Source organism: Phodopus roborovskii, unplaced genomic scaffold, assembly GCF_943737965.1.
Source record: "Phodopus roborovskii unplaced genomic scaffold, PHOROB, whole genome shotgun sequence".
Classification (NCBI taxonomy): Eukaryota; Metazoa; Chordata; class Mammalia; order Rodentia; family Cricetidae; genus Phodopus; species Phodopus roborovskii.
This window is the reverse complement of record NW_026126511.1, coordinates 577,293-602,219: the sequence shown is the minus strand read 5'-3', so window position 1 is coordinate 602,219 and position 24,927 is coordinate 577,293. Positions and strand designations below refer to the sequence as shown.

The 24,927-nt window shown below is 37.1% G+C and overlaps 1 protein-coding gene across 2 annotated transcripts in view; it reads right to left on the bottom strand.

Annotated features, from left to right (window-relative positions):
- Positions 1-3,383: 3,383 nt before the first annotated feature.
- The window catches only part of Fgf14 (fibroblast growth factor 14), a 488,049-nt gene continuing 466,505 nt past the window's right edge, over positions 3,384-24,927 (bottom strand). For both annotated transcript variants that reach the window (XM_051195185.1, XM_051195186.1), the window contains exons 4-5: positions 6,790-6,988; positions 3,384-3,565 (exon numbers count right to left, since the gene is read on the bottom strand). In XM_051195185.1, coding sequence (XP_051051142.1) covers positions 3,429-3,565; positions 6,790-6,988 — 336 coding nt within the window. In that variant the 3' untranslated portion in view covers positions 3,384-3,428. The remainder of the gene's footprint in view (positions 3,566-6,789; positions 6,989-24,927) is intronic.

Below are 24,927 nucleotides of genomic sequence, written 5' to 3'. Positions count from 1 at the left end.
AATTGCTTGCCAATTAGAAAGACCAGAGTAAAAGTCATGGGACCTTTTATGGGTCTAGTCCTCACCTCCAAAGCATCCAGAACAAGCAAGTACTTAAAATAAGATTTTAAATTTTAAATGCCTTTTTACTCCCAATGCAGGGCAGACTGTTTGAGTATCTTCCATAATTTTCTCCTTGGGAAATAATAAGAAGTTTCTGGAAGTAAAACTATTTGGAAACAAAATTGTGTGACTTGAATTATGTAAAGGACTAATATTAATGAGCACTGTTGATGTATAGGCAAAGCAATCAGCTACCATAACAAGGTGGTAGAACTAACCCTCCCCTACCAGACATGCATGCAGAAGGAATGGGTCTTCTAGAGACATGGTACAATGGATATACATACAGGAAGTATAAAACACAGTCTATAAATACAAATGTGTTCCATCAGATTTGCTATACAGAACATCAGTGATGACAGATTGTACATAATAATAGCAAACTTAAATTTTTAGGGAAGGAGTAATGATCTTATTCCAGAAAATTAGCAAGAGAGGTATCATCAAAGAGCTAAAATTTTCTTTGGCATGGTAAAGGGGAAAATTGAGTTATCAACTTATTTACACAGAGTTCTCTATATTTGGGGTGATACAATGCCATGTTGTTACATAAAGTTAATTGATGGTTTCCATATGCTTTCATATGAGTATTTTATTTAATATGTTGTATCTGTGAATACAACAAATGGCAAGAAACACAAATTGTACAATACAGACAAGCTCTCTGTATGTAAATCAAAAAATACATACCAGTACTTCTGGATACATGGGTCCTAGTACATGCAGTTCATTGGTGCTTTCCTCTTCCCATGCAACACGTAAGACCAGACCCAAGGAAATGGCCTAACTAATTCAAATATATAACAAGGACCCCAATTCGTGTATCTAAACATGTATTAGAAGAATCCACTTTGATACCTACTTACAATAATACATTCTCTCATAGACAACTGACAACTCTTGGAAAATAAAATAGAAAAACATTAACATAAATCTCAATCATTTACAAAAATAAATCTTGCCTTATTTTTAAGCACTAGCCAGGTCTTGAGAAAAGAAATCTCAAGTAGTGTTGATTATCAAAAACAGAAAGGTAGGTTGGTTTAGGGTGTGTGTACATGGGGATGGATATAAACTGTGTCTGTAAGACCAACTAATAGGAATTATAAGTTATTCATATTTTAATACATATTATGGTATATGTGTCTTGCTCAAATAATCAGTTAATGGGTTTTGTCTACTTACGTATAACACCAAATCAGTAATGGTTAAAGGAGTCAATTTTTTTGTGTATGTGTTTGCAATTTACCATTATTGACAATAAATCTACTCGATCTTTATGCTAATGGTTATTCACTAAAATGGAGCCTAATATGAAAATGAAATAAGCATAAGCAGTTAAATTTATACTGAATCTTTAATCAGATAAGCAAGCCAATTTTTTTTTTATGTTGGGCAAGGGCTGTCATGGAGATTAATGAAATCAATGAGAAAATAATTTCCCAGCAAGCACAGGGAAGACTGGGGAAAATGGAAGCTAGGTCACTCTGCCACATGGAAATAATGACAAGAGGCCAGTAAATCAATCCCACATAGATTATTTTCTATAAAAGAGGTTCAGTTTGGTCTCAGTGACCTTTTCTGAGAAGAAAACATGAAATTTTATTGTGTACACATAGTTAACAAATATATTTCCAAATATTTTAGTATTAAACATTTTGAAGCTATTTGTGTCTGATATTGAACATTTTATATGGAATCTTTAAACTGCATCTCCAGAAATTCACAGCCTTTTTTAGTACCCCCAAACTTGAGTTCAATAGAATTCAATTAAAAATAAAGTTACAAAAGAAAAAAAAAAACATCAAATAAAACAAATGGCCCAAACTCCAAATATTGGAATATGTTGGTTTGTCTTTAGTTTTATCTAGGCTACCCAACACAACACATTCCGATATCTTAGCAAGTCCCCTCACACCCTGCTTGGCCTGTTAGACCCTACAGAGATGAGTTAGAGAGAGGTGTGCCTGTGGACACACACATTACCAGACCCAGCATGCTGAGCTGAAAAAAAAAAAAAAAAAGAATTTTACCTAATATGTCCAGTTTAAAATCTTGTCATTAAACACCAAAAACATTAAAGTCTAGTTTGTACTAATGTGTGCATTGCTCTGCAGGGAAGAACACAACAGCCACCTTGCCCATGCTCTGCTGAGGGTAACTGGAATGCAGCCCAAATTGGGGTGGCACTGAGTTGTCTTTGTTAAAGACAGGAAGAAGTGGGTCAGAAATGGATTTAGGTAGCATATTTCCTTTATGTTGTAATGATTTGTTTTTTATTTTTTCCTTTTTTCCCAATAATGAGGATTAATAGATGAAAAAAAACAAAACAAAACAAAACAAAAAAAAAAAAAAAACAAAAACAAAAATGAACCTTAATCAGGCCTACAAGGCCTACAGAATTCTTTGGACCCACTTTCTCAAAAACCAAGTGGGTCTTGCTCGCTGGGCAAGGCAAATGTTACCATTACCAGTAAGCTTGTGATATGTATAAAACACACACACACACACACACACACACACACACACACACACACACACACACACACACTTAGAGGGGATGCCAAACACCTATCATAGAGAGCTTCCAATGGATTGTGTTTGACCCTTGGTCCACCCAGGCCATGCCCACCTCTTGAGCACAGCGTCTCCTACTGAACAGAGCCTGTATGTGTGTTTAACCGGTAATGTGAGCCAAAGACAACAACCTTAATCTTTATAGATACGATTTGTAGTAATAGGTTTAGAAGGCTTCCTGATTCCCTGATTGTTCTCCAAACTAAACCAACCTCAACACCGAAGATTCAGAGGAACACAATCCTGCTAAGTCACAGACAGTGGAGCGAGCAGCCCTGTAGAAATGGGAAGAAGAGAAATCCATGATAGCACAGGTTTACAGCGTCTAACTAGAAATTACTCAATAATATTTGTGTGCTACAAAATTGAACTTAAACATATGGATTCCGCTGGAACAGGACTTAAAAAGGATTATGGGTAGCTGTCAGCAGGCAATGTATTGAGTGTACTTGTGAAGTATGTCATTCACATGAAGTGTCACAGTCACAGAAAAGATATTAAAAAGGCATTCCATATCTGGTAGGGCATTCCATGGTCTGAGTTTAGCTGGTTTGTCCAGGTGTCTTCTTGGTGTGGGGGTAACCACAGGTTGAGATTTATCCACTTGCAACAAAGGAGGTCTGAGACAGCATAGAACAAGCATCAGCTTGCCTACTGAGGCTCTTCAGCCACAGGAGCAGGAATGTCTGGTAAGGATGAATTGCTCTACTGTGCTGTGCACAAGTGAGTCAGGACACCTGAGGATCTAGCTATGTGGTCTTGCACTTGTTGACTGGTTTGCCTCCGTTCATTATTGCAGATGCACTTGTACTTTTGCTTGGCGTCACCCCAGCTTTTGGAACCGTTTCGCCAACATCATGCAAAGATGGTTCTCGGTACATGGCAACTAGAGAGGTGAAGAAAGGTAGAGGAAAAGAACAGGTTATCTGGCTGCCGTGCAAGAATGGCATGCCACTTTTTGCACAGACCTGAGCCAGTCTGCGTCTATTTTTGGTGCATCAACCCAATCCCACTGACAAGAGGCCAGCAGTTAAAGGCAGTCATTTCCAATCCATAAATTAAGAAACAACTTTCAATGTGTTTTCTAATTTATATACTAAAGTATGTGCTTGCAAATGTACCTAATTTTTTTTCTAAGAAAGTTTAAGTGAGATCTATGACCTCTTTGTAAACCTAAAAAGAAAAGCACACATAACACTCAAGAATGTGTGTTGCATGAGTGCTTACACACAGACACATACCCCCGCCCCTTTTTTTCTCTCCAGGAAGAAAAGCATTTGACCTAATTCTATTTTCACCTGAGATCACTAAGCTATTTTTCTCTTCAGTGGTTTAAAAACCACACAGTCATTGGGTTCCACTTGAAAGCTACACACATTAGTAATACAGGCTTCCTTTTGCTTAAACCAGAGCCTTCTGTTAATAATTGCTTATATTTCCTTTCCCACTATCATAGAAGAGGCCTTTAAACAACTGGAGGAAACTGTGTGGCATTTATATTTTTGTATCTATTTTTCTGATGCATTGTTTAAAAAAATTAAATAATTGGTGTTGGTAGGACAGAGGCATAAAACAGTAACAGCAGCTGAAACTAATGTCTGAATGAAAATTGAGGAATTGTCTTGAGTTGGTCCTTGTGACATGAGCGCCAAAGTTTATGTCACTTTTTAGAAAATGCTTTTACAGAGTCTTGGGAAAGACTACTAAGGTTATCTGATATGTGGGGAAATTAGTTGACTTAAACTCATCTGCCACCCGAATATAATTACAGTCAATCTTCCCAGCAGGCTGCTTGGGTTTTGAAAGTTTAGGTGTTCTAGAAAAAACAACCCTGGTGGAGTAGGGCTTGGTGCTATGAGTACTGTGGAAGTATCTTAACATTTGCATCAAGTTATGCATGGCTTTTCTTAGCACACTTACAAAGGTAAATGTACACTGAGCTTAATGACTTGGAAATCGTGTAAAAGAAGCCAGTCTCTAACCCGGGAGCTGTCTATAAATGATAACCCTTCAGAAATGAAAATTAATTTTCTCCAACTGAGTCTGACTGGGTATACAAACGACTCTTAAAGCCTAACCCCACACTCGGCAGTAGATGGTCAACATCATCATGCTTTGTCAGGACTTTAGGCTTTTCATTGTTTCCCTACAGGTCCATCATATATATGTTATGGTTTCTCATTTTGTGTTTTTATGGGATTTCTGTTGTGTTAATGTGTGTCTCTGCATCTATATGTGTTTTTTGTTGTTGTTTTGGGTTTTTTTTTTTTTGTTTTGTTTTGTTTTTTTGCTTTGCCTTTGGCTTCTTTTATGCTTGTTTTCTACTTTTGTATTTTGTTTGCTTTTATTTAACCTAATTTTATTTTTTTTTAGATGCCAGTTTCTATTCTAATGACACAGAGAAAGAAAGGGTGTGGTCTTGGGAAGTGGAGAGGATCTGGGAGGATCCTTGGAGGAAGGAACATTAAATCAGAATATATTGTATTAAGAAAACCTGGTTTTAATTTAAAAAAAAAATCAGAAAACTGTTTTTAATCTTGAAACATCTCTGATGTATCACTTGTACGTACACCAATTAAGTTAGGACTCAACAGTATCAAACTTTTGTCTTATACCATCTATGAAGTCAAGTTGGGTGGGCGATCTGAATGCCCTAGAATACCCATAAACAACAACATCCTGTGGAAATATCTATAATTGTCCTAAAATTTTCAATTATATAATCTATACCCTATTTGGGGTTGTAAAGGAGATTGCTATCCCTCTTATAATCTCCTCTGCTAAATGTTGTGTTTCAGAAGTAATGTTTTAAAGACGTAGTAGAGCATAGCCCCTTGTTTTGTTTAGAGGACCTCTGCCCAGGAATTATTTTAAAGCATGAGAGAATACTATTTTCTTTCTTCATATGTATACACCACACTCGTATAACAGTTCAACTTAAGGCTAAAATATCAAGTAATAGGATTATTTGTTATAATACTGTTTATACCACAGCAGGTGAGTCTCTGATATTTTCTGTGGCCCTCATGCTTTTATTATATGTCACAGACATGACCTATCTATAGCAGAAGAGCTGTGTCATCTCAGTGGTTGGAGGTAACACTGAGGAACTTCAAAGCACCAAGGCTGAAGCATCCTAAAACCAAACTGAGAAATCCTGTAGATCTTTGTCTGGGTTACAACCTACAGGAAGTCATTATCAGCATCAGGTTAGCCTCTAGAGGGTCATGGAGGCCTCTTCTTTTTATCCCAAGAAGCTGGGCCACTGTGTAAGTTTGCTTGCTTTGTTATTTTCCTCATCTTGATTCTTAATAAAATTTTAGAAAAGCCTCAGTGTCATTTTTTTAGTTCTAAAATTTAACATAAATAATGGCAAATGGTCCTTCTGTCAGAATAATTAATGAGCTATATATATATATATATATATATATATATATATATATATATATTTCTAATTAATTAATAGAGCATGGTAGCTTGAGCCTTCAGATCTGATGAGAATAAAACTGAAGGAGCTGCTATTTACAGTTGAAGGTAAGTAAGTTCCTTTAATACGGGGGAAATAATTTATGTAGTAAGGAAGGAGATATGGATCTTTACAGGTCATTTTAAGAATTATAATAATTCAAAAGAAATTTTACTCAGATAATCTAAAAATAGGCAAATACTTGAAATTTCATGTGAAAACGTTTTCCTTATATACTTACCATTGTATGTTTGTAAGAACATAATTTATTTTTCAAAAGATTGACTAAATTCATGAACTGCTTAAAGCATTTGAGATAGTGAGGGTTTGCAACACTGAAAGAAGTTTTCTGCTGTATGGGGAAAGGAGAGGGTCATTTTTCTTTTTTCTTTTCTTTTTTGCCCCAGGTTTGGTATCCAGAACTGAAAATCCTGGCTCTAGCACATAGTAAGTTAGTGTTCTACCCCAGACCTATACTTGGTGCCTACAAAGCTTAGCCAAAAACAGAAGGAGAAATGTGTGCAAATACCATTCCAATAAAAGTTATTTCCATCAACCAGTGGGAGATTCCGGTGGCCATGTCAGATGTATCCATGTAAAAATTAACAGTTTCCAAGAGGGTAATGTGTGTGTGACATACTTACCTTCCAATGGCTTGGGTAGAAAATGAGCTGCTGGTTTGGTTTTCTTTACTCTGTTTCCTTTCATAGCTTGCCCCTCCTTATTTAATCCCAAAAACCAGGCTCTGCCAGACTCCTGTTGCCTGTACAGCATGGATGAGTAGATTACATAATAGTTTTCAAAAACAGACTCTTTAAACTTGCATTCAGGAGTAAAAAGTTCCTATTAGGAAAAAGAAGAGAAGAAAATTAAAGTAGAAAGCAGAAGCTTCCTGATGTTCACTCATTCTGCATGAATTTTTCTGACAAGGTGACGTTGTCCTCCTGCATGCGGGAGCTCTTTATACATAATCTTCATACCAAAGGAACTTGGAGAGTCTGCAACTTGTGGGCATATGTATGAAATGATAGATATCTTTTAATAAGGAAATGGAAAGTGTAAGACAGGTATGGATAGCTCCCGCCTATAATTTAAACATTTAGAAGGGTGAGGGAGGTATGTTTCTATGAGTTTGAGGACAGCTTGAACACGGCAAATTCCAGGGAAGCTCCACCTACATAGCAAGATCTTATATCAAATCACAAAATCAAAAAGAAAAATTAACCATATAGTATCTTCAGTTAAGCAGAGCTTAATTCAATCAGTGTGTAACCACTTAACCACATTAGTGTACCATCATCTATTCCTGATAAAGTTTACAGAAATATTTAAAACATTACATCAAACACTCTTTCCACAGTAATAACTTTGCAATATTATTAACAGCAAGTTGACAGTTGCCACTTGGATCACCAGTGTTATGGGGTGACAAATTTATGTTATGACAATCAGATGGCATACATGTTAGTTATGGTTATAGTTACATATAAGTTACATATAGGACTTTAGACTCACAAAGATAGAATAGATTATGAAATATTTTCTTAAATCTTACTAAATGTTAATGGACTAAATATTGTTAACTGTGATTCTTATTTGATAACTGTTGTATGATATATTTTGCTATGCTAAGGTTAAAACTCTTCTTTTTATTTTAGACAGAAAAGAGAAGATGATGGGAGATGTCATTCTGTAAATATGTTTCTCATACTGGTTAATTAATAAAGCACTGTTGGCCAATAGGAAAGCAAGATAGGTGGAACTAGGAGACAAGGAGAATTTGAGGAAGTAGTAGGGAGGGAGGAGTCAGCATGGAGAGACGCAAGAGAGCAGAACCACCAGATTCCTCTCTCCGGTAAAATGAAACCACGTGTTTCCACTTAGCTTAATAGAAATGGGTTAATACTTAAGACAGAGGTAGCCGATAAGAAACAAGTAACTGGCCAATAGTGTTATATCAAATACAGAGTTTCGGTGTGTTATTTGGGGCTGGTGCTGCAGTGGGTCCAGGCAAAGCAGGAAAAACCTTACTCCTTGCACATGTTAGTCACCAGAAGTACTGATGTGTGACAAGCTGAGGCTAGACATTATGTTAGCTGATGGAAGCCGTAAATAATTACCCAACTTTAAAGTTTGAAGCCCTATTGAAATTGTTAAAGATAAATAGTAAAACCCAGCCATTACTAAAAACCACCTAATAGTTTTGAAAAGAGTACAGTGTGTTAAACAGATTCAGGCTCAACGCCATTATCCTCATTTATTAGTGATCAGCACAAAGTTTTAGTACTATTATAAATATCACAAATATTCACAGATTATTTTATAACTTTATGGCACTCTCATTTTGAAATAAATAATAATGAATATAATTGCATGGTTATTTATAAAAATATATAATAATGCAGCTTATAAGCATCTTTTGACAGCATCCAGTTAAATAGAACTTTAAGCTCTAGCCTCCTGCTGACATACTATGGAAGACACTTAACTAGTTTTTGTAGGTGTTATAAATAGGTTATTTGTTATTTTGTACATACAGGAAATAAATATACAAAAACATATCATACTGCCACTTATATTTTTGTAACATCACTGTACAAAACAAAACAAAACAAAAAAAAAAAACAAAAAAAGCACTTGATTTTCGTTTCACCCGAATAGATTTTGCTGCTAGAGAAACTTTAATCTTTTAGAAATAAACATTCTATGTATATGTATACATTCTTAAAGAAGTAAATGGAAATCTCTAACACTTGAATTGTTGTTAATTATCATAAGAAATGTGCCATATGAAAAATGGCTTTCTATATTTTCTAAAACAGTATGAATATTCTCACACTGATGGTAAGGAAAGGGGAGAACTGGGGGATGACCAACTCTATAGCTGCCCAAGCCCAGGACCAGGGTTATGCTTTGGCCTGGCTCAACATCTACCCCATCCATGATCTGATGAAGCACCTGAAGGAGTCTGACCAGAAGACCTAAAACTATAGGATCTCCTCAGTACAGGGCAACAACAGGATATTCAAGAAGAGTCCCAGTGAGGGTCCAGAGTTGATGGTGTAATGAAACCAGACCAATGGCTATGCAATGAATACTTGCAAGTGAAGATATATGGACAAAGAGGTTTACTGCATCACTCACTGTGCCACATTGCAGTTTCCATGGTGAGACTTTTAATGCTTTCCTTTTACATTTTGCTTTATGGGGGTGGGTGTTTGGAGATAAAGGGTAGATGCAAAGGGACTGAGAGAATGAATGGGTTCAAGATGCAAAAAAGAGTGTGCATTTTCAAGCAATATCTTCTACTGTTTAAGTTTATTTAGTTTTTTCCATAAATTTATTTCAACATAAGTCAATTTTCCAAGGAGAAACAGATTTCATTAATTCAGATTTTTTTTATGACAAAGATGACCAATGCTGTGGTCTATAAAAGACATTAGCAAAACAAAATGCAGGGTAAACCTCTCCGGTTAGTATTCAGGCTTCTGTACTGGCCTGTCCTTGGGATTCTGACGGGAAACACCCTCAGCTGCAGCCACTAAGTAAGTGTACCACCTGTGCACATTAACTACATTACCTTTTAAAAGGGTCTTGCCCACCTTCCATCTCTTTCTCTCTCTGTCTCTGCTTGTCTCTCTCTATCTCTCTTCCTCCCTCTCTCTGTCCTTCCTCTCTGTCCTTTCTCCTCCTGCTGCTCCTGTCTCCAGAAGATTGTTGCCCCCTATGTCTTTCCCCATTTTATGATTCCTTTCACTAATAAAAAATCCCTGTGCTTGAACCCTGTCTCATCAACTTTCTCTCCTGCCCTGCTTTTTTGCTTTTCTTAAATTATAACACCTCCATAGGGATTTCTTAAGACCTCTAACCTCAGATTTTAATAAGATCTTGCCCAAATAAATGTCCTGGCCTTCTACTAAATTTCTGTTCTCTAAATACCCTCCTTTTTATTCTCTCATTAATAAGTTGACCCTAACTAAGTAAGGATCTAAGAGGTGTCACAGAGGAAACTATATAAAGTGGAGGAAAGCAAGATGAAATGTTCCAAACCAGACTTATCCTCTGTGATGGTTAACTTTCACTGACAACATTATGCAACTGCATGTAATTTTGGAAGACAGGCCTTGATAAGGAATATCCTATGGGCATGTCTGTGAGGGATTGTGTTAATTAAGTTAATTGATGTGTGTAGGTTTAGCCCACTGTGGGCAGCAACATTCCTGAATGTTGTCCTGGACTGTATTTGGGTGGAGAACTTAGAGAAACGATGAACACAAGCAAGTAGACTTGCATTCATTCATTTCTCTCTGGTCTTGACTCTGTGTGTGCTATGACTAGTTATTTGAAGTTCTTGTTTTGACTTCTCAACTATAACCCAGAATTGTAAGATGAAATGAACCCCTTGTTTCTCTAAGTTGCTTTTAGTCAGGGCATTTTATCGCAGCAACACAATAAAACTTGAAGGGCTCCCAGAAGAACAATAAATCTGCCATATTGGTTGAAACTAAATATTCTAGGACAATAACTTGTGTTATTGAGACTTTCAATGTGTAAGAGGTAAGTTATTCAGTGGATACATTAAGACTTCATACACTGCATTTCAGGAGTGTTAGCAACTTTTGTGTTTGTGTATGTGTGTGTTGGTCTATGTACATTTATATAGAAGCCATTACTGACCATCAAGTTTCTTCCCTTATGACTCTTGGTCTTAATTTTAAAGACAGAGTCTTCCCTGAACCTCTAGCTCACTGTCTTGGCTAGACTGACTGGCAGGGAGATGGCAAGATTCTCCCTTCTGTCCCCATCTAAAAATAGAGTTACAAGCTCACATTGCCATGACAGTTTCTTTATTGTTTGTTTGTTTGTTTTTATTACACTGGGTCCAGGGATCTGAATTCAGATCCTCATGCTTGTATAGTAATTACTTTGCCCAGTAAGCCTTTTCTGTAGCCCCTGTTTGCATTATTTTTTTGAGCTTTGCCTGTGACTTCAGAGGTATCTTCTGCCTTTAATCTCAGCACTTTGGAGGCAAAAACAAAACAAACAAACAAAATAACAGGAAAAATATATAATGTTGGTAAAGACTGGCTGATACATTTCTGACCAGCTTATCCCTTATATTAAATAATAAAAGTGAATATACACACAACATTTCAAGATATTCTTATCTAATACACTTTTCTTAATACTTATAAAGAGAGATGGAGAGGTGGCTCAGGGTTTAAGAACACTAGCTGCTCTTCCAGAGATCTTGAGATCAAGTCCCAGCAGCCACATAATGGCTTACAACCCTCTCTAGAGGGATCTTATGCCCTCTTCTAGCATAAAGGCATACATGCAACTAGAACTCTCATATATAAAATAAATTAAAATAAAAAGACTTGTAAAGAACTTAATCTATTCCTCAAGTGTTACAGTTCAAAGCAATGTCAGAATTCTCTGGAGAACTGGGAGAAGTACACATAAATGGGACTATTTATTATGTAACAGTGACATTTATTAGAAATATACTTATGACATGTAAATGGAAGCCAATAGAACATATTAGTAATCATGGCTTAATATTTAGACAGAGCTAGCCAGTAAGAAATGTTAGTAACTGGCCAACAGTTTCATAATTAATACAATGTCTGTGCGTGTTATTTGGTGCTGACGCTTCTGAGACCAGGCTGGTGGGAAAGTGAGTATAATAGTACAGAAACATTTTAATAAGTACTCACTAATTTTATGAAATAAATTATTCCTTGTATACAGCAAAACTTTGATGTATCAATTATTTCAATTCTATCAAATTCCACGTATCAAAATTCAGTTACAGGATTGGTCAGAAAACATGGCTTTATATCAAGTATTGAGCTCATTGTCAGATATGAAAACATGAATAAAATTAGTCATTCATTTAATTTTAAAAGAACATATAAGCACAAACTATTTATGGTTTGCACTTAGATGATAGAGGGAGTATAGGTAAAGTGAATAGCATTATGACATACTAGACACGGGAAATGCCATGGTCCATTTAGAGAACCATGGGTGGTTTGTGCTGAAACACAGGCATTGCTAAGAAGAAACAGATAGTGATTTGGATGGAAAGGCAGCCTGGAGAGATGTGATAAAGGGTATTATATACTGCCAGAGTGATGAAAGCTATTGTGAGTAACCAGGCACTCTTGAACAAGCAAGAACGTAATTATGAAAACACAAAATGACTGTCAGTGTGCAAGACAATTTTAGCACATAAGTTACATTTCAACACTAGAGTGTTGATTCCTAATCTTTGGTGAAATGGACTAGGAAGTGTTAGGCAGCGAAATACCATTTTGTGAAGTTCCTTCATTTTTACTAAACATATAATTCTGAAAATTAAAGTACTTTAGTTTCTAGAATTAAATCAATTGTTTCTCTAGGTTCTTTTCTTTCCTATTCAAACAGCCTCAAATCATGGCCAGACAGGAAAGCTGTTTATCCATTAGATATCTGACTACAGACCACAAGCAAAACTTTACAATTGACGTGCCTTTCCTTTCCTCTAAAATGTACAAAAATGGTCTTTCACTCTGCCACATGAGCTTGAGCTGCACTCAATAGCCCTGTCATGCTGCCATCTGTTGATGGATTTAATAATTTTTAATAAATCTCTTACTTAATAATAACTTTTAGTAGATTTCTTTCTCAGCTCCCCGATTGAACCTAAAATGTGAAACATTTCATGAAGCTGTCAAAGAAATACATTTGTGTTCATTTCAGTAGTTAATATTACTATAACTTGTTATATTCAGTAGTTAATATTACTAACTTGTAAAGAGATCTATAAAAGTGATACTCATCAACACCAAAAAAAAAAGTTTTCTTGGAAGTAGGTACAACTATAGTTTACTATTTGAGTTTCCTAGATGATTTAGTGAGCCAATATTGTATTGGGAACTTCAATAAGTAGAACATGAAATAATTGTAATTGATGACATCAGGGATCATGTGGGCATCATGTGAGCAAGATTGAAGAAAACTATCAAATGAGGGTGGCTGATGAGGATAACCTCTGTTCGGGACCCCTCAAGAGGAGGCAGTTGTGGGCTTGTACTGAAGAAGCTGGGCATCTGCATGGGGAATGAAAAGCCTAACCTCTCTAGGAGTTCTGAGATTTCAAATGAAAGAAAAAGAACAACATTTTTGTTCTCTTTGTTTGATGTGAGATCACTTCATTGTGATTGGTTCCTCAATATATTTCTCAGCATGGAGTAGGCCAAAGGCTGGGAGGGACCCTGTGTCCTTCCTCTTTGCTATCTTCAATGGACTGAGGAGGCAAGGACTCTAGGCTATCTCTGAAGCTCTAATTTACATTTCTTATTCAGTCAACTAAAAGGACTAATGTGACAGAATGCTGGCAGTGATAATACAAAAATGCTTATTTAAATTTAAACTTAAATATAAACTCTTTGAAAATGCCAAAATGAGATAGATAAGGAATTAGATGTATCTTTTTCTCCTCTCGCTTACCTATATTTAGAACCACTGCCTTGACAACAACCTAACAGTTGAGTTCTCGTAGAAGCTTAAGTATTAATTTGTGCCAATGCCAAACTAAACTGTCAAATTATAGAATAAGAAAAAAAGCACACCACAATGGAGACAGAAGTTTATATCTCCTTTTCTGTTGTGGTTGTTCTGGAATGAAAGCACCATCTGCAGTGTGCTTATTATTTTGACAGTAGCAGCAGAATCCCTTTTCTTTATTCAAGAAAACACCCTGATGGGCTATTTGCATGTACAAAGACAGTCTCCTAGATTGTGGGTGAAAGGGGAGAATGCTGGGAATAGATAGTCCATGTTCTACAAATCAGGAGGAATGAATTGGCCAACCCAGGAAGTTTGGCATAAATAAAGACATAATGTCAGCACTGAAGGTGACCTTGAGATGTGACTTGTGGCATATGGTCTTCAGACTATCAACTCAAAAGAAAGTGCCTTTCCCTTCAAATTGGAAAGAGATCATTTATTCTGAAGCCATGAGTGACACAGCCTGGGAACACATATTTAGTGTTCTCCAAATTCCATATTCCCCAGTACTGTAGTGGGATGTTCACTTTGTGGGTGGAGCTAGGGGCGGAAGTGACCTGTGGAAGCAGGTCTGAGGAGGAGCCAGGGAACAGTCTCTTGCTGGCTGGACTCGGAGAGGAGAGCATCCAGTGGAACTTGCTGGTGTTCATCTGTCTAGGTTGTAAGTTATTTCTCCCTGAACAAACATCTATTTGACGTATTTGTTTATCCTGATCCTTATTTAACTGCAATACAGTGTAGTCACAATCTGATGAAGATTTTATAGTAACAGAGGAAAGTCATAAATTGAAGCAGTTTTCAAATGCATTGGAGGAGACAATAGGTAGACAGACTATAGCTTAGTAAGAAAATTCACAGCTATAGGCTAAAAATGTTATCAGATAACATAAGGGGCCTGTTACATTCTAAAAGGTTTTTATCTGTTAGTCACAAGGATGTTAGCAGAGGTGAAAAAGGAATGGCTAGGTAGGTGTCTAAAGACAGCCCCAGATAAATTATAATTAGGCTCTAGACCTGCAGTATTCGAATCTCCCTACCATCTTGGAAGTTCTTATCAATTAATTAGTCTTGTAGAAAGTTCAATGCAAAATGCATGTTTTTTATAGAACTTCATAGCCAAAGAAAATACAAACATTTATTTGGAGCCAAATGTTAGATAGTGGTTGGAAACATGGATTCAGGTTGCCCTGAAAGATAGGCTCCAGTATGAAATCAGTTAAATGAACTTCCAGGGCCACAGAATAATGAGCAACATATTCTGAAACTACTGGGGAACGCACAGAGTAGCTCTGGCCCTGGGGACACCAAAAGATCATAAGATAATTCAGCAGAAAACTTTATGGTAAAGAGTAAAGACTTATTGTTAACAGAGAAATTCAGGGAATCCCACATTGGCACCATATTTTACTTACAAAAATCTAGAACCCCTTTTTGCTAACCAATAAGAGAATTCAAAAATAGACATAAAAGGAAGGTTAAGAAAAATTTGATAATGTTTGAGAGAAAAAAAAAAAAACAAGTAGCCATCTAAACTTTAAAGCTTGATAGCTATCTGCTGAGGGATGATGAAGAGAAGAAAAAGAAAGCCATGATATTTTAAGTAAGGGTCTGAGAAAGTCTGTATGTTCAGCAATGAAGTTCAGAAGATGCTGTATGGCAGAAACAATAGGAAACTGACCTCAGAGAAGCCAATCTTCACAAAAATTCTACTACAAAAGAAAAAAGATACATGGAGGGTACACAAGGAGTTACGTTTTTCCATGTTAGGACTCAGGAAGTGGGCCGGACAGCACCACAATGTTTCTGTGTCTGCACTATAAGGGGAAGGACTGTTAGGAAAGAAAAACATGTTTATCAGATCAGAATAATAAATGCCCCTGCCCCTTATATGGCTTTAGAATCTTTAGGCTAGGTATGAAGTTTCAAGAAACTTCAGATTTTAAATCTTTGGAACTGAGATAAAGATCCCTCATTTCACAGGCTCTAAAGTTTTACTATGTGGTCCTTTCCCAAAATAAGTTTTCCAACTCTGGTTTAATGTAAAATGTGATGATTTTTACAGTCTACATAACTGGAGGGAAAACTGTTTAATATCATGACTCCTAAGGGATACATGCTCCCAAGATTTATTTAGATTTCATGTATATTCATTTTTATATTGCACATATATTAATGTATGTAAATATATATGATTTGAATAAAACTTTTCATCAGAATTTGATTTTAGGGAAACCAAAATATCTTTCCCTTCTGGGTGTGGGCTTCCTATAACAATGCTCCGCAGCCGCAGATTCTTAGTGCTGTGTAACACGGAGGAGCCTAACTACACTTTGCTCACGTAGCGTGTTAGATCTCAGGAGCCTGAAACAAATGGCCAACTTGAATTGCCTGTTAACATATTAACATGGCCACTGGCCAGCTCTCCCAACATCGCTTAGGATGTGTGTAGCGCCTCCTAGCCCTTCTCATCCTACGTCCGCCCCACCCTTAACCAGGATTTTCTACTTTCCTTCCCTCTGGCTATTCTGGCTACTCTAGTTTCATGGCCTCTTGGCCCCTGCTGCCACTTCTCTTGCTGTTCCTCCCCTTCATTCCTCTCATGGTCTGGCATAGACTGTTGACCATATTCAGCCTGGATTCTTCCCTCTGCCTGCTTTCTTCCTAATACCTACAGTAAAAATCTCCATACTTTAGGAGTAGTCATTATTAGCATTCCAGCATTATGCTGACCCCCATAACTTGGCAGAATGCGTTTGCCAGCACTCATTCAAATGCCTAGCCAGCCTCAGAGTCTTGCAGCTACTCATGCATTTGTCAGTATTCAGGCAAATACTTACTCAGCCTGTGTGCACGACTGTAGTCCTTCACTATGGCAAGCCCTGCATGGCTGCATAAAGCTCTGTATGCATGCACAAAGGGTGCCCCTTTCAGAGTAAGCTCTTCGTGTCCCTTACTCTCTCTGCACTGTCCCTTACTCTCTCTGTTCCCTGGTTGACCTTCACAACTCCCTCATCACCCCGCTTTCAATAAACTTCCATGTGTGTTTGTTGTATCTTGTGATCTTGCTGCCACTGCTAAAATACAGCAGTCATGTCCTCCTTTTATTTCATTTCTCCACTCATAGCAACATGTACCACCTCCTTTTCAAGGGGAAAAATAGTTTTCTGATAAATTTACATTTCTTAAAATAAACAGGAATTATAAAATCAATTAACAAAAAAGAAAACACAGGGATTATACTAGGTATACAGTAGCAAAGAGCGCATCATGCATTCATCATGCATTACGTATTCTTACCAGAAATTTTGAGGAGTCCCACCTGAGATATTACCTGTTACAGGAGAAATCTGGGTTCTCTCTTCCACAGGTCTTAATTTCACTAGTACAGTAATTCAAAGGGGGACTTTAAAAACAATTTTAGGCTGAGCAAGTTATTCCCCCATAGGGAATGGGCTCCAGAAATCCTGTTCATGCACTAACTTTGCTTTGTCCTGCCCCAAGTGATGTGACAGACTTTGACCATTCCCCATGGGAGGCCTTGTCCTCTCTGAGGAGTGGGTGGGGTGGAGAAGGAAGAGGGTTGTGGGTTAAAGGGAGGGAGGGGGAACTGGGATTGGTATGTAAAATAAGATAGTTTTAAATATGATAAAAATAAATATGAAACAAAACATAATGAACTGTACTTAATTATCAAACAAACAGAAAAAGGCTGGAGGATAGTTTTTTAGGTATTAACAGAAAAAACAAAACAAAAACAAACAAACAAACAAAAAACCCCAAAAAACAAAAACAAAAAAAAAAAAAAAAAAAAAAAAAACCCAGATCAACAGCCTGTAAATCCCGACAGATGCCTAGAAGAGAAAGAAAGAAACAGAAAGAGGCAGGCCACCTGTAGATGGTTACCCACTCGAGAGCAGCTGGCAAAGAAAGTAAAGGGGCTGGTGATCAATGCTCGGGATGTAGAAGGCAGGAGGACTAGGCATTCAAGGTCATCCTTTGCTCTATAGTGAGTTCAAAGCCAATCTGTGCTGCATGAGACCCTGCTATATAGAAACAAGAAAATGTATTAGCACTCAAAATACATTTCTGCTTCCATTTACCCAACCTGTCCATACCTTTTTCTTTCCACTGTATACGGTGACAGTATTAGGGCTGTGGGGATGGCTCAGCATCTGCTTCTGAGTGCTGGATTTAATGTGTGAGCCATCACACATAACTTAATATTCCTTTTACCTCTTTTCTTGACCCAGTCCATTAGGATGTTGTTTCTCAAAGATTCAAGGAGAAAGATCACTGACCCAAATTATCATGGTCAAATTAATTAAAGCAAGCTTTTCATTTCGTGTACATAGGCTGCCTTCCCCTAAGGCAGGGTTCAAGATATCAGCATTGGATATGAGCAAGGTCAGGGTTTTCATAGCTCATGGGTAGGGGTTTTCCAAATGGGGGATTTGGCAGACAAATAGGCTGAGTAACAGAAGCTGAACATAACAAGTTGGTCATAGCAACCTCTTGTGAAACAAAGACATGCTGCAAGGTGGTCCTAAGGTAGTCAAACCAAGTGGTCATAATAACAGGTGGTCACAATCTTTTGAAACAAAGGTACAGTTGTCATTTCCTGGAACAGGCAGTACAAAACCATTTGTAATTAATGTTACAGGTGGGACAGAGTCCAACCCCTGAGAAACAGAGATTTAATGATAAACAGGAGTAAACTTAGTTTGTCTTTGTCTTTCAAGTCAAAGATTAAGGCAGGCTGCTCCTAAGTAACTGAATATAAAGTGGTACATTTTGAAATTTTCAGTATGAAGTATTTTGGGGGAAGAGGTTAGCAATCACAGCTCCATGACTTTGGCTTCAGGATTCTTGGAATGAAAGTGGGCTGTTTTCATCCAGATTTCTTCCCTTCCTCTCACATTATATTTCCATCCCAGCCCTCTGTATCTACATTTTTTTCCTTTGTGTGTCCACATAGCTTTCTTTCTCTAGACCTAATTTTCAATTAAACTTCTCTATAAGACTTTGTTGTATTTTGTAACATGAAAAATAAAAGACCAAGAGACTGATATCGAGGTTCAAGCTTCAAGCTGAAGATCAGAGAAGCAAAACAGCCAAGCCAGTAGATCTTAGGTCTACCAAGCTGAAATGGCAGTCCTGTTTCCTAAGAGGCAAAAGTTCTCAGTTCCTGTCTCCATCTGCCTTTTATTCCTTTTCCTGCCCAGCCATATCACGCCTGTCTCCACCTCCCTAGTGCTGAGATTAAAGACATGTGATCCCAGGTGCTGAGATCTTTTGTGTGAGCTATTTCATTTAGGCCTATATCAATTTTGTGTAGTCAGTGTGGCCTTGAACTAACAGAGATCCATCTTCTACCTCTTAATCCTGAATCCTGGGATTACAGGTGAGTGCCACCACTGCCTGATTTCTATAGCTTGTGATTGGCTTTGCTTTGTGTACCCTCAGGCAGGTTTTAATAATTCATAAATAATATATCACCACAGTGTTTAGCATGTTTAGCATGTTTTGTGGATTTTTACCCATGAAAATCACACTCAGCCCCTCTGAAATACATGTACAAATAATAACTAAGCCATACAAGTAAATGGAACAAAAATACTTGGTTTAAAATGGAAATTTTAATTAATTAAATTAAAATGTAAAGGGGGAAAGGGTACATAGGTTCTACAACATTCTTAAATTTCAATATTAATTAAATAGTAATGTCTATTTCTTTTGTTCATTTAGGACTTTAAGTGTTGGATTCTTAAAGACTATTCACTTTCATTTTATTCCAACTAACAATGCTAGTAAGATGACGTAGGAAGCAAAGCACTATCCCTGGGCCCCAGGTGGAGATTTGCATCCCATAGGGCAACAATGCATGAAGCAGTGCATGGAGATACTTCTATTTCTGTCCACATGACACAGCATCTGCATCATTCTGCTACTTTAAGATTTATTGCTATTTTTGTTTATGGGAATGTCTGCGCATGTCTGAGTGTATGCCGTGTGATATATGTAGCTGCCTATAAAGAAGCTGATGTCAGATTTCCCTGGGACTGGAGTTATGGGATATTGTGAGCTACTCAATGTGGATACTGGGAAGTAAACTGTGGTCATCTGCAAAAATCTGCTTAACTTTGAATGGTTGTTCTATTTCTGAGTCTTTCATCGGTTATACTCTTTAGTAAATATTTACTTGTAATGACAGCATTGGATCCACAAAGGAATTAAAGGGGATGTAATTTTGTTCAATGTCATCTTGGTCATGACTAGAGCTTTAAGTGTCTAACGAGAAGTGCCAACCTGAGGTATGGAAAACAGAGGAAGTCTATGTACTGCAGAAGCAAAGTGCTGAGGATCATTTTCCCTCTCATTTTGCTTTATTAACTGGGAACACCTTGGCCATAATCCTCCAGACTCTAGTAACATTTTTTTTGATAATTTCAAAGGTTAGCACAAAAGGCAAACATCAAATACTGAAGAGTGAAGTCAGGAAATTAGGGAGCCAGCACCCCTCAGGAAAGCACCTGAACAAGAGGAATGTCAAACCTTTGGTTAAAGCAATCTACTCCAGGCGAGAAAAGCCTTGAGGCTCACTTTTCTGTAGACTCAATTCCCTTTAAATCAGCAGGATGCAGTGTGATACTTTAAAGGAACTGGGAGTTATATTTTCTTATTTTTCAGGTTGTGGTTGAAACCATGAGACTTCAAAAAAGGTAGAAACAAAAGCTAATTAAAATAACTTTTATCCCCAAACATTTCATTCTTTTTAGTACCAGATATTAGACAATAAATTGGAAAAATCTGAATAAGTGAACAAGCGTAGTCAGATTTCCATTTATTTTATATTTAATGGCATAAAATCCACACAGCCATTTACTGAATAAATATTTAACAAACTCCTACATGTGCCAGTTACGGCATAAACTGATGTGATCTATTTTCTATTAGAGAATATGGGCTATGGAGGGATGGGGCAAATGCTTACATTGTGGATCTTACTGTTACAAGGTCTTCCTAAAATGGAATGATTTCATTGAGATCACTTAAACTCAACCCAGCATGGATTGGTAAACAAAGCATTAAACTCTGAGGTGAACCACGAAACACCAGTGTGTTTTAACTAGATCGAGAGCAGGGTAAAGAATGTTGCTGGGAAGGTAACAGCTTGTGTAAAGCTCCAGGAGCAGAGAGAAAACATTTGAAATACAAAACATGAACAATACAAACAGAAAGCAAAACCATGAAGCTGGGAATCTTGTAGCTGGACTTCAGGTGCTAGTCATTAACTAAGCAAGGTGGTCCTTTTTAAAGAGTTTGGGTCTCCCTTTAGCAATGAGAAAAAGATGTTGAAAGTTTTAGGATGGTCTCCCATCCAAGTACTAACCAGGCCCAACCTTTCTTAGCTTTTGAGATCAGACGAGATTGGGCATTTTTAGGGTGGTTATAGTTTTCCTTAATTAGGATTGGAGATTAAGTTACATGTAGGACTTTAGACTCACAAAGATAATATAGATAATAAAATATTTTCTTTAAATCTTGCTAAATGTTAATGGACTAAATGTTGTTATCTGTGGGTCTTATTCGATAACTTTTGTTATATACTTTGCTATGTTAGGGTTTGGGCCCTTCTTTCTATTTTAGACAGAAAAGAAATGATCGAAGATGTCATTCTGTAGGTATATTTCTCTTATTGGTTGATGAATGGGCACTGTTGGCCAATGGGAAGGCACGATAGACAGGACTTGGAGACAAGGAGGTTTCTGGAACAGAGAGGAGGAGATTCAACATGGAAGACAGAGAGCAGAATGCCGAGCCCTCTCTCCAAGCCTTCACCTAGTAGATGATGGAAGCAGAAGTAGATACCCACAAGTAAACACTGAGCTGAACTCCTGGAATCCAGCTGCAAACAGGAAGGGGTGATGAGCAAAGGGGTCAAGACCAAGCTAGAGAAACCCACAGAAACTGCTGACCTGAACAAGGTGAGCTCATGGATTCCAGCCTAATAACTGGGAAACCAGCATAGGATTATCCAGACACCCTGACTGTGGGTGTTAATTGGGAGGACTAGGCAGTCTATGGGGCCTCTGGAAATGGATCAGTATTTATCCCTAGTACATAAATGGACTTTGGGAGCCCATTCCACATAGAGGAACTCTTTCAGCCTAGACACACAAGGGGAGGGCCTGAGCCCTGCTCCAAATGATATGACAAACTTTGAAGACTCCCCATGGAAGGCCTCACCCTCCCTGGGGAGCAGAAAGGGGATGGATGGGAGTTGGTGGGGAAACAGGGGAGGGCAGGAGAGTGCGGGAACTAAGATTGATGTGTAAAACAAGCTTGTTTCAACTTTAAATAAAAAATATTTAAAAAAATAAATAAAAGGAGAACTTAAAAAAAATAATGTTTTAGGATGGGGACATTTAAAAAATCAAACGCAAGTTTGGAAAGCTGCTTCTTGCTAGCCGTGTAGAACAGAGGAGAGCCAGACTGGATACAAGGATTTGGGTATGGCTTATACAACCCCAAGCAGGAAATACTGTTGTATGAGTGAGGCATTGTCAGCTGGATTGACAAAAATCTTTCCGGAGGTTGCAGAAAGATCTGAGACATCAGTCAGTGCTATGAATGCATGCTGCTGCAGTAGGTTGGACGTGAGGTGCGGCTGAGGCTTCAGGCACAGTGCACGGGGTCCTTACTTTGGGGAATATTGACATTTGAAATGTACTCACACTGTTTCTGAAAGGTCAAATACTCACGCCTTGTACTTGTGGGCAAAATAAGGATGAAACATGTAATACAATTTTTGCCTGATGTATTCTATCCTTTTAAATAATATTACCTCAATACTTGTAGATTATTTTCCCATGATTCAAGATGTAAATTTTCCCTTAAATGTGTTTTATGATGGGTTAGATTTAAATTCTAGGTCAGTTTTAAAAATGATGCACCCTTTAACAAAGAAAACTCACAAGTGGGTAATTATTACTAGCTATAAAACTAATAATGAAAAGAAGTTAAAATAAAAAGGCTGAAATTTGGGGAGGATGTTTCTGTAAATTTTATTACTTACTTTTTAAAGAAACTTCACTGTCAGTAAGCAAAACAAGTCTTGGATCATCTATGAGGTATATACCATAAACAGTGTAGTTTCAAATTTTCAAAATGTAGATCAATGTGAAACCAACTTGAGTAACTTACAAACACCAGAAAGTATAAAGAACAATGAAAAGACCAGTTTATTTTCTCTTTCTTTATGAATAAAAAACCCATTGCTTCATTTGACAAATATTTGTTGTCTACTCTGTTTGCTGGAAGAGGGTGGGTAAGGATCTATCCCTGACTTCTGAGAGCTTTGTTGTCTGTTTAGTAAGGGAGATCATTATGTCAGAATTGTACAGCACACTTCTAGATAGAAATGACAAAGCAATTTCTGCCTAAGATGGGGAAATCTTTAAATTTGATGCTATTTAGCTAAATCTTAAAGAGTCAGCAGGAGCCACTAACTACAAGGTTCTGTCTTGAAAGAAGAGATGTCATGATGTAATGTGCGAAATTTAGGTCTTAAACAACATAATGCAAGTTTGGATCTGTACAATCAGCTGATGATGGAATATGCAAGTCCATGTTAATGACCAGTGGAAGTGATTGTGCTAATACTTAAAGAGGTCACCTAAACACATGAGTGTGGAACAAAGATTCAGACAATGGACTATTACTTGATGATGAAAAGGAATTATAAAGCCACAAGAACACATGAACAGTGGCTAGGGATAGACAGTTGAAACACAGGGGAGTTTTAGTTCAGGGCCTCAAAAAAGTAATGGTGGCCACACTTATTTATGCTCTCATTTAAACTCAAACAATGCTCAACAACAAGAGTGAACTCTATTAAAATCTGTGGGCTTCATAATATTAATATGCCAATATTGACTCTTTAGAAGTAATGTTTGTGTCACACTGGTGTAATATACAGATAGTAGTTCAAACTGAAATAGTGAGCAGTGTAGGGTAATGAAAAAGAGTTATGTAACTCTACTTCCTGTTCAGTTTCTGTAAACTTAAGGATGATTGAAAAGTCTACTAATTCAAAACACCATTTTAATAAAAGAATAAGTCAAAGAGGAGGAAGTTCGGGGCCTAGAGGCAGAGATGTTGCAAACTCTGTCCAGGCTCGGGAAGCAAAAGCACAAATTCTAGGTAAGAGAGGAGCAGACTACAACTCTCAGGTCAAATGCAGTTTACCATTTATATCTGTAAATGAAATTTTATTTGCACGTAGCCAAGTCCATAATTTATACATGTTCTTGGGCTCTCCTCCCTTTATCTCCATGTAGTAGCAACTGGACCCATAAACTTAACATATTTTCAGCCTAGCCCTTTCCAGAAAAAACAAACAAACAAAACAAAACAAAACAAAAAACCCTGTTGCTTGCTTTCCCAATGAAATCTATAATTAAAGGTATTAACTATTACTGAGAAAATCTGAAACATTTGTTTCTCTTTTCTAAGCTAGAAACAACATTTAAAATCAGATTTATATGATATTTATCTTCTCAGTGGGTTCATGTACTGTTGAATATGGAAGTAAAACTGAATGGGATTTTGTCAAGAATCTCTAATAACTCTGTGGGCCATGTGGAAGAAGACACAGAAGTAGGAGAAGATGGTGGAGGTGCAAGAGACAATGGAAGAGGCTAAAAACAACTAAATTATATAAATGTATGAAATTGTTCAACAATAACAGAAATTGGTGCAAGTATTGAAAATATTCAATATTAATTCATGTGCAGAAAATACCAAACTAGTTCCCATATGAATTATGGCTAAAAAAAACTATCATTTCAGTGAGTAACAGTGACTATTTGGAAGAGTTAGCTTCTGTATCATGCATGTGTAAATACACATTGGATGCTATATATGCCTCTTGCTATATATTTCCATACATGCATATGTGTATATGATTATTTATGGGCAAATTACATTTTTCCCTCTAAACAGGAATAAAATATACTTTGGAGACTAAAAGCTATGTTCATGGACTAGATGAGAAGTAACTAAGCAGATGGCCTTGTCAATATTCTGTAGATAGTGTCTGTTACCTCGAGAGCTCCACACCAAAGTTACTAGAGAAATACTCACTCAGCCATGTAATTAATTTTTACTCTTCTTTATAAATAGTTCCCTGGTACATACTTCTAATAAACTATTTATGCTTTTAG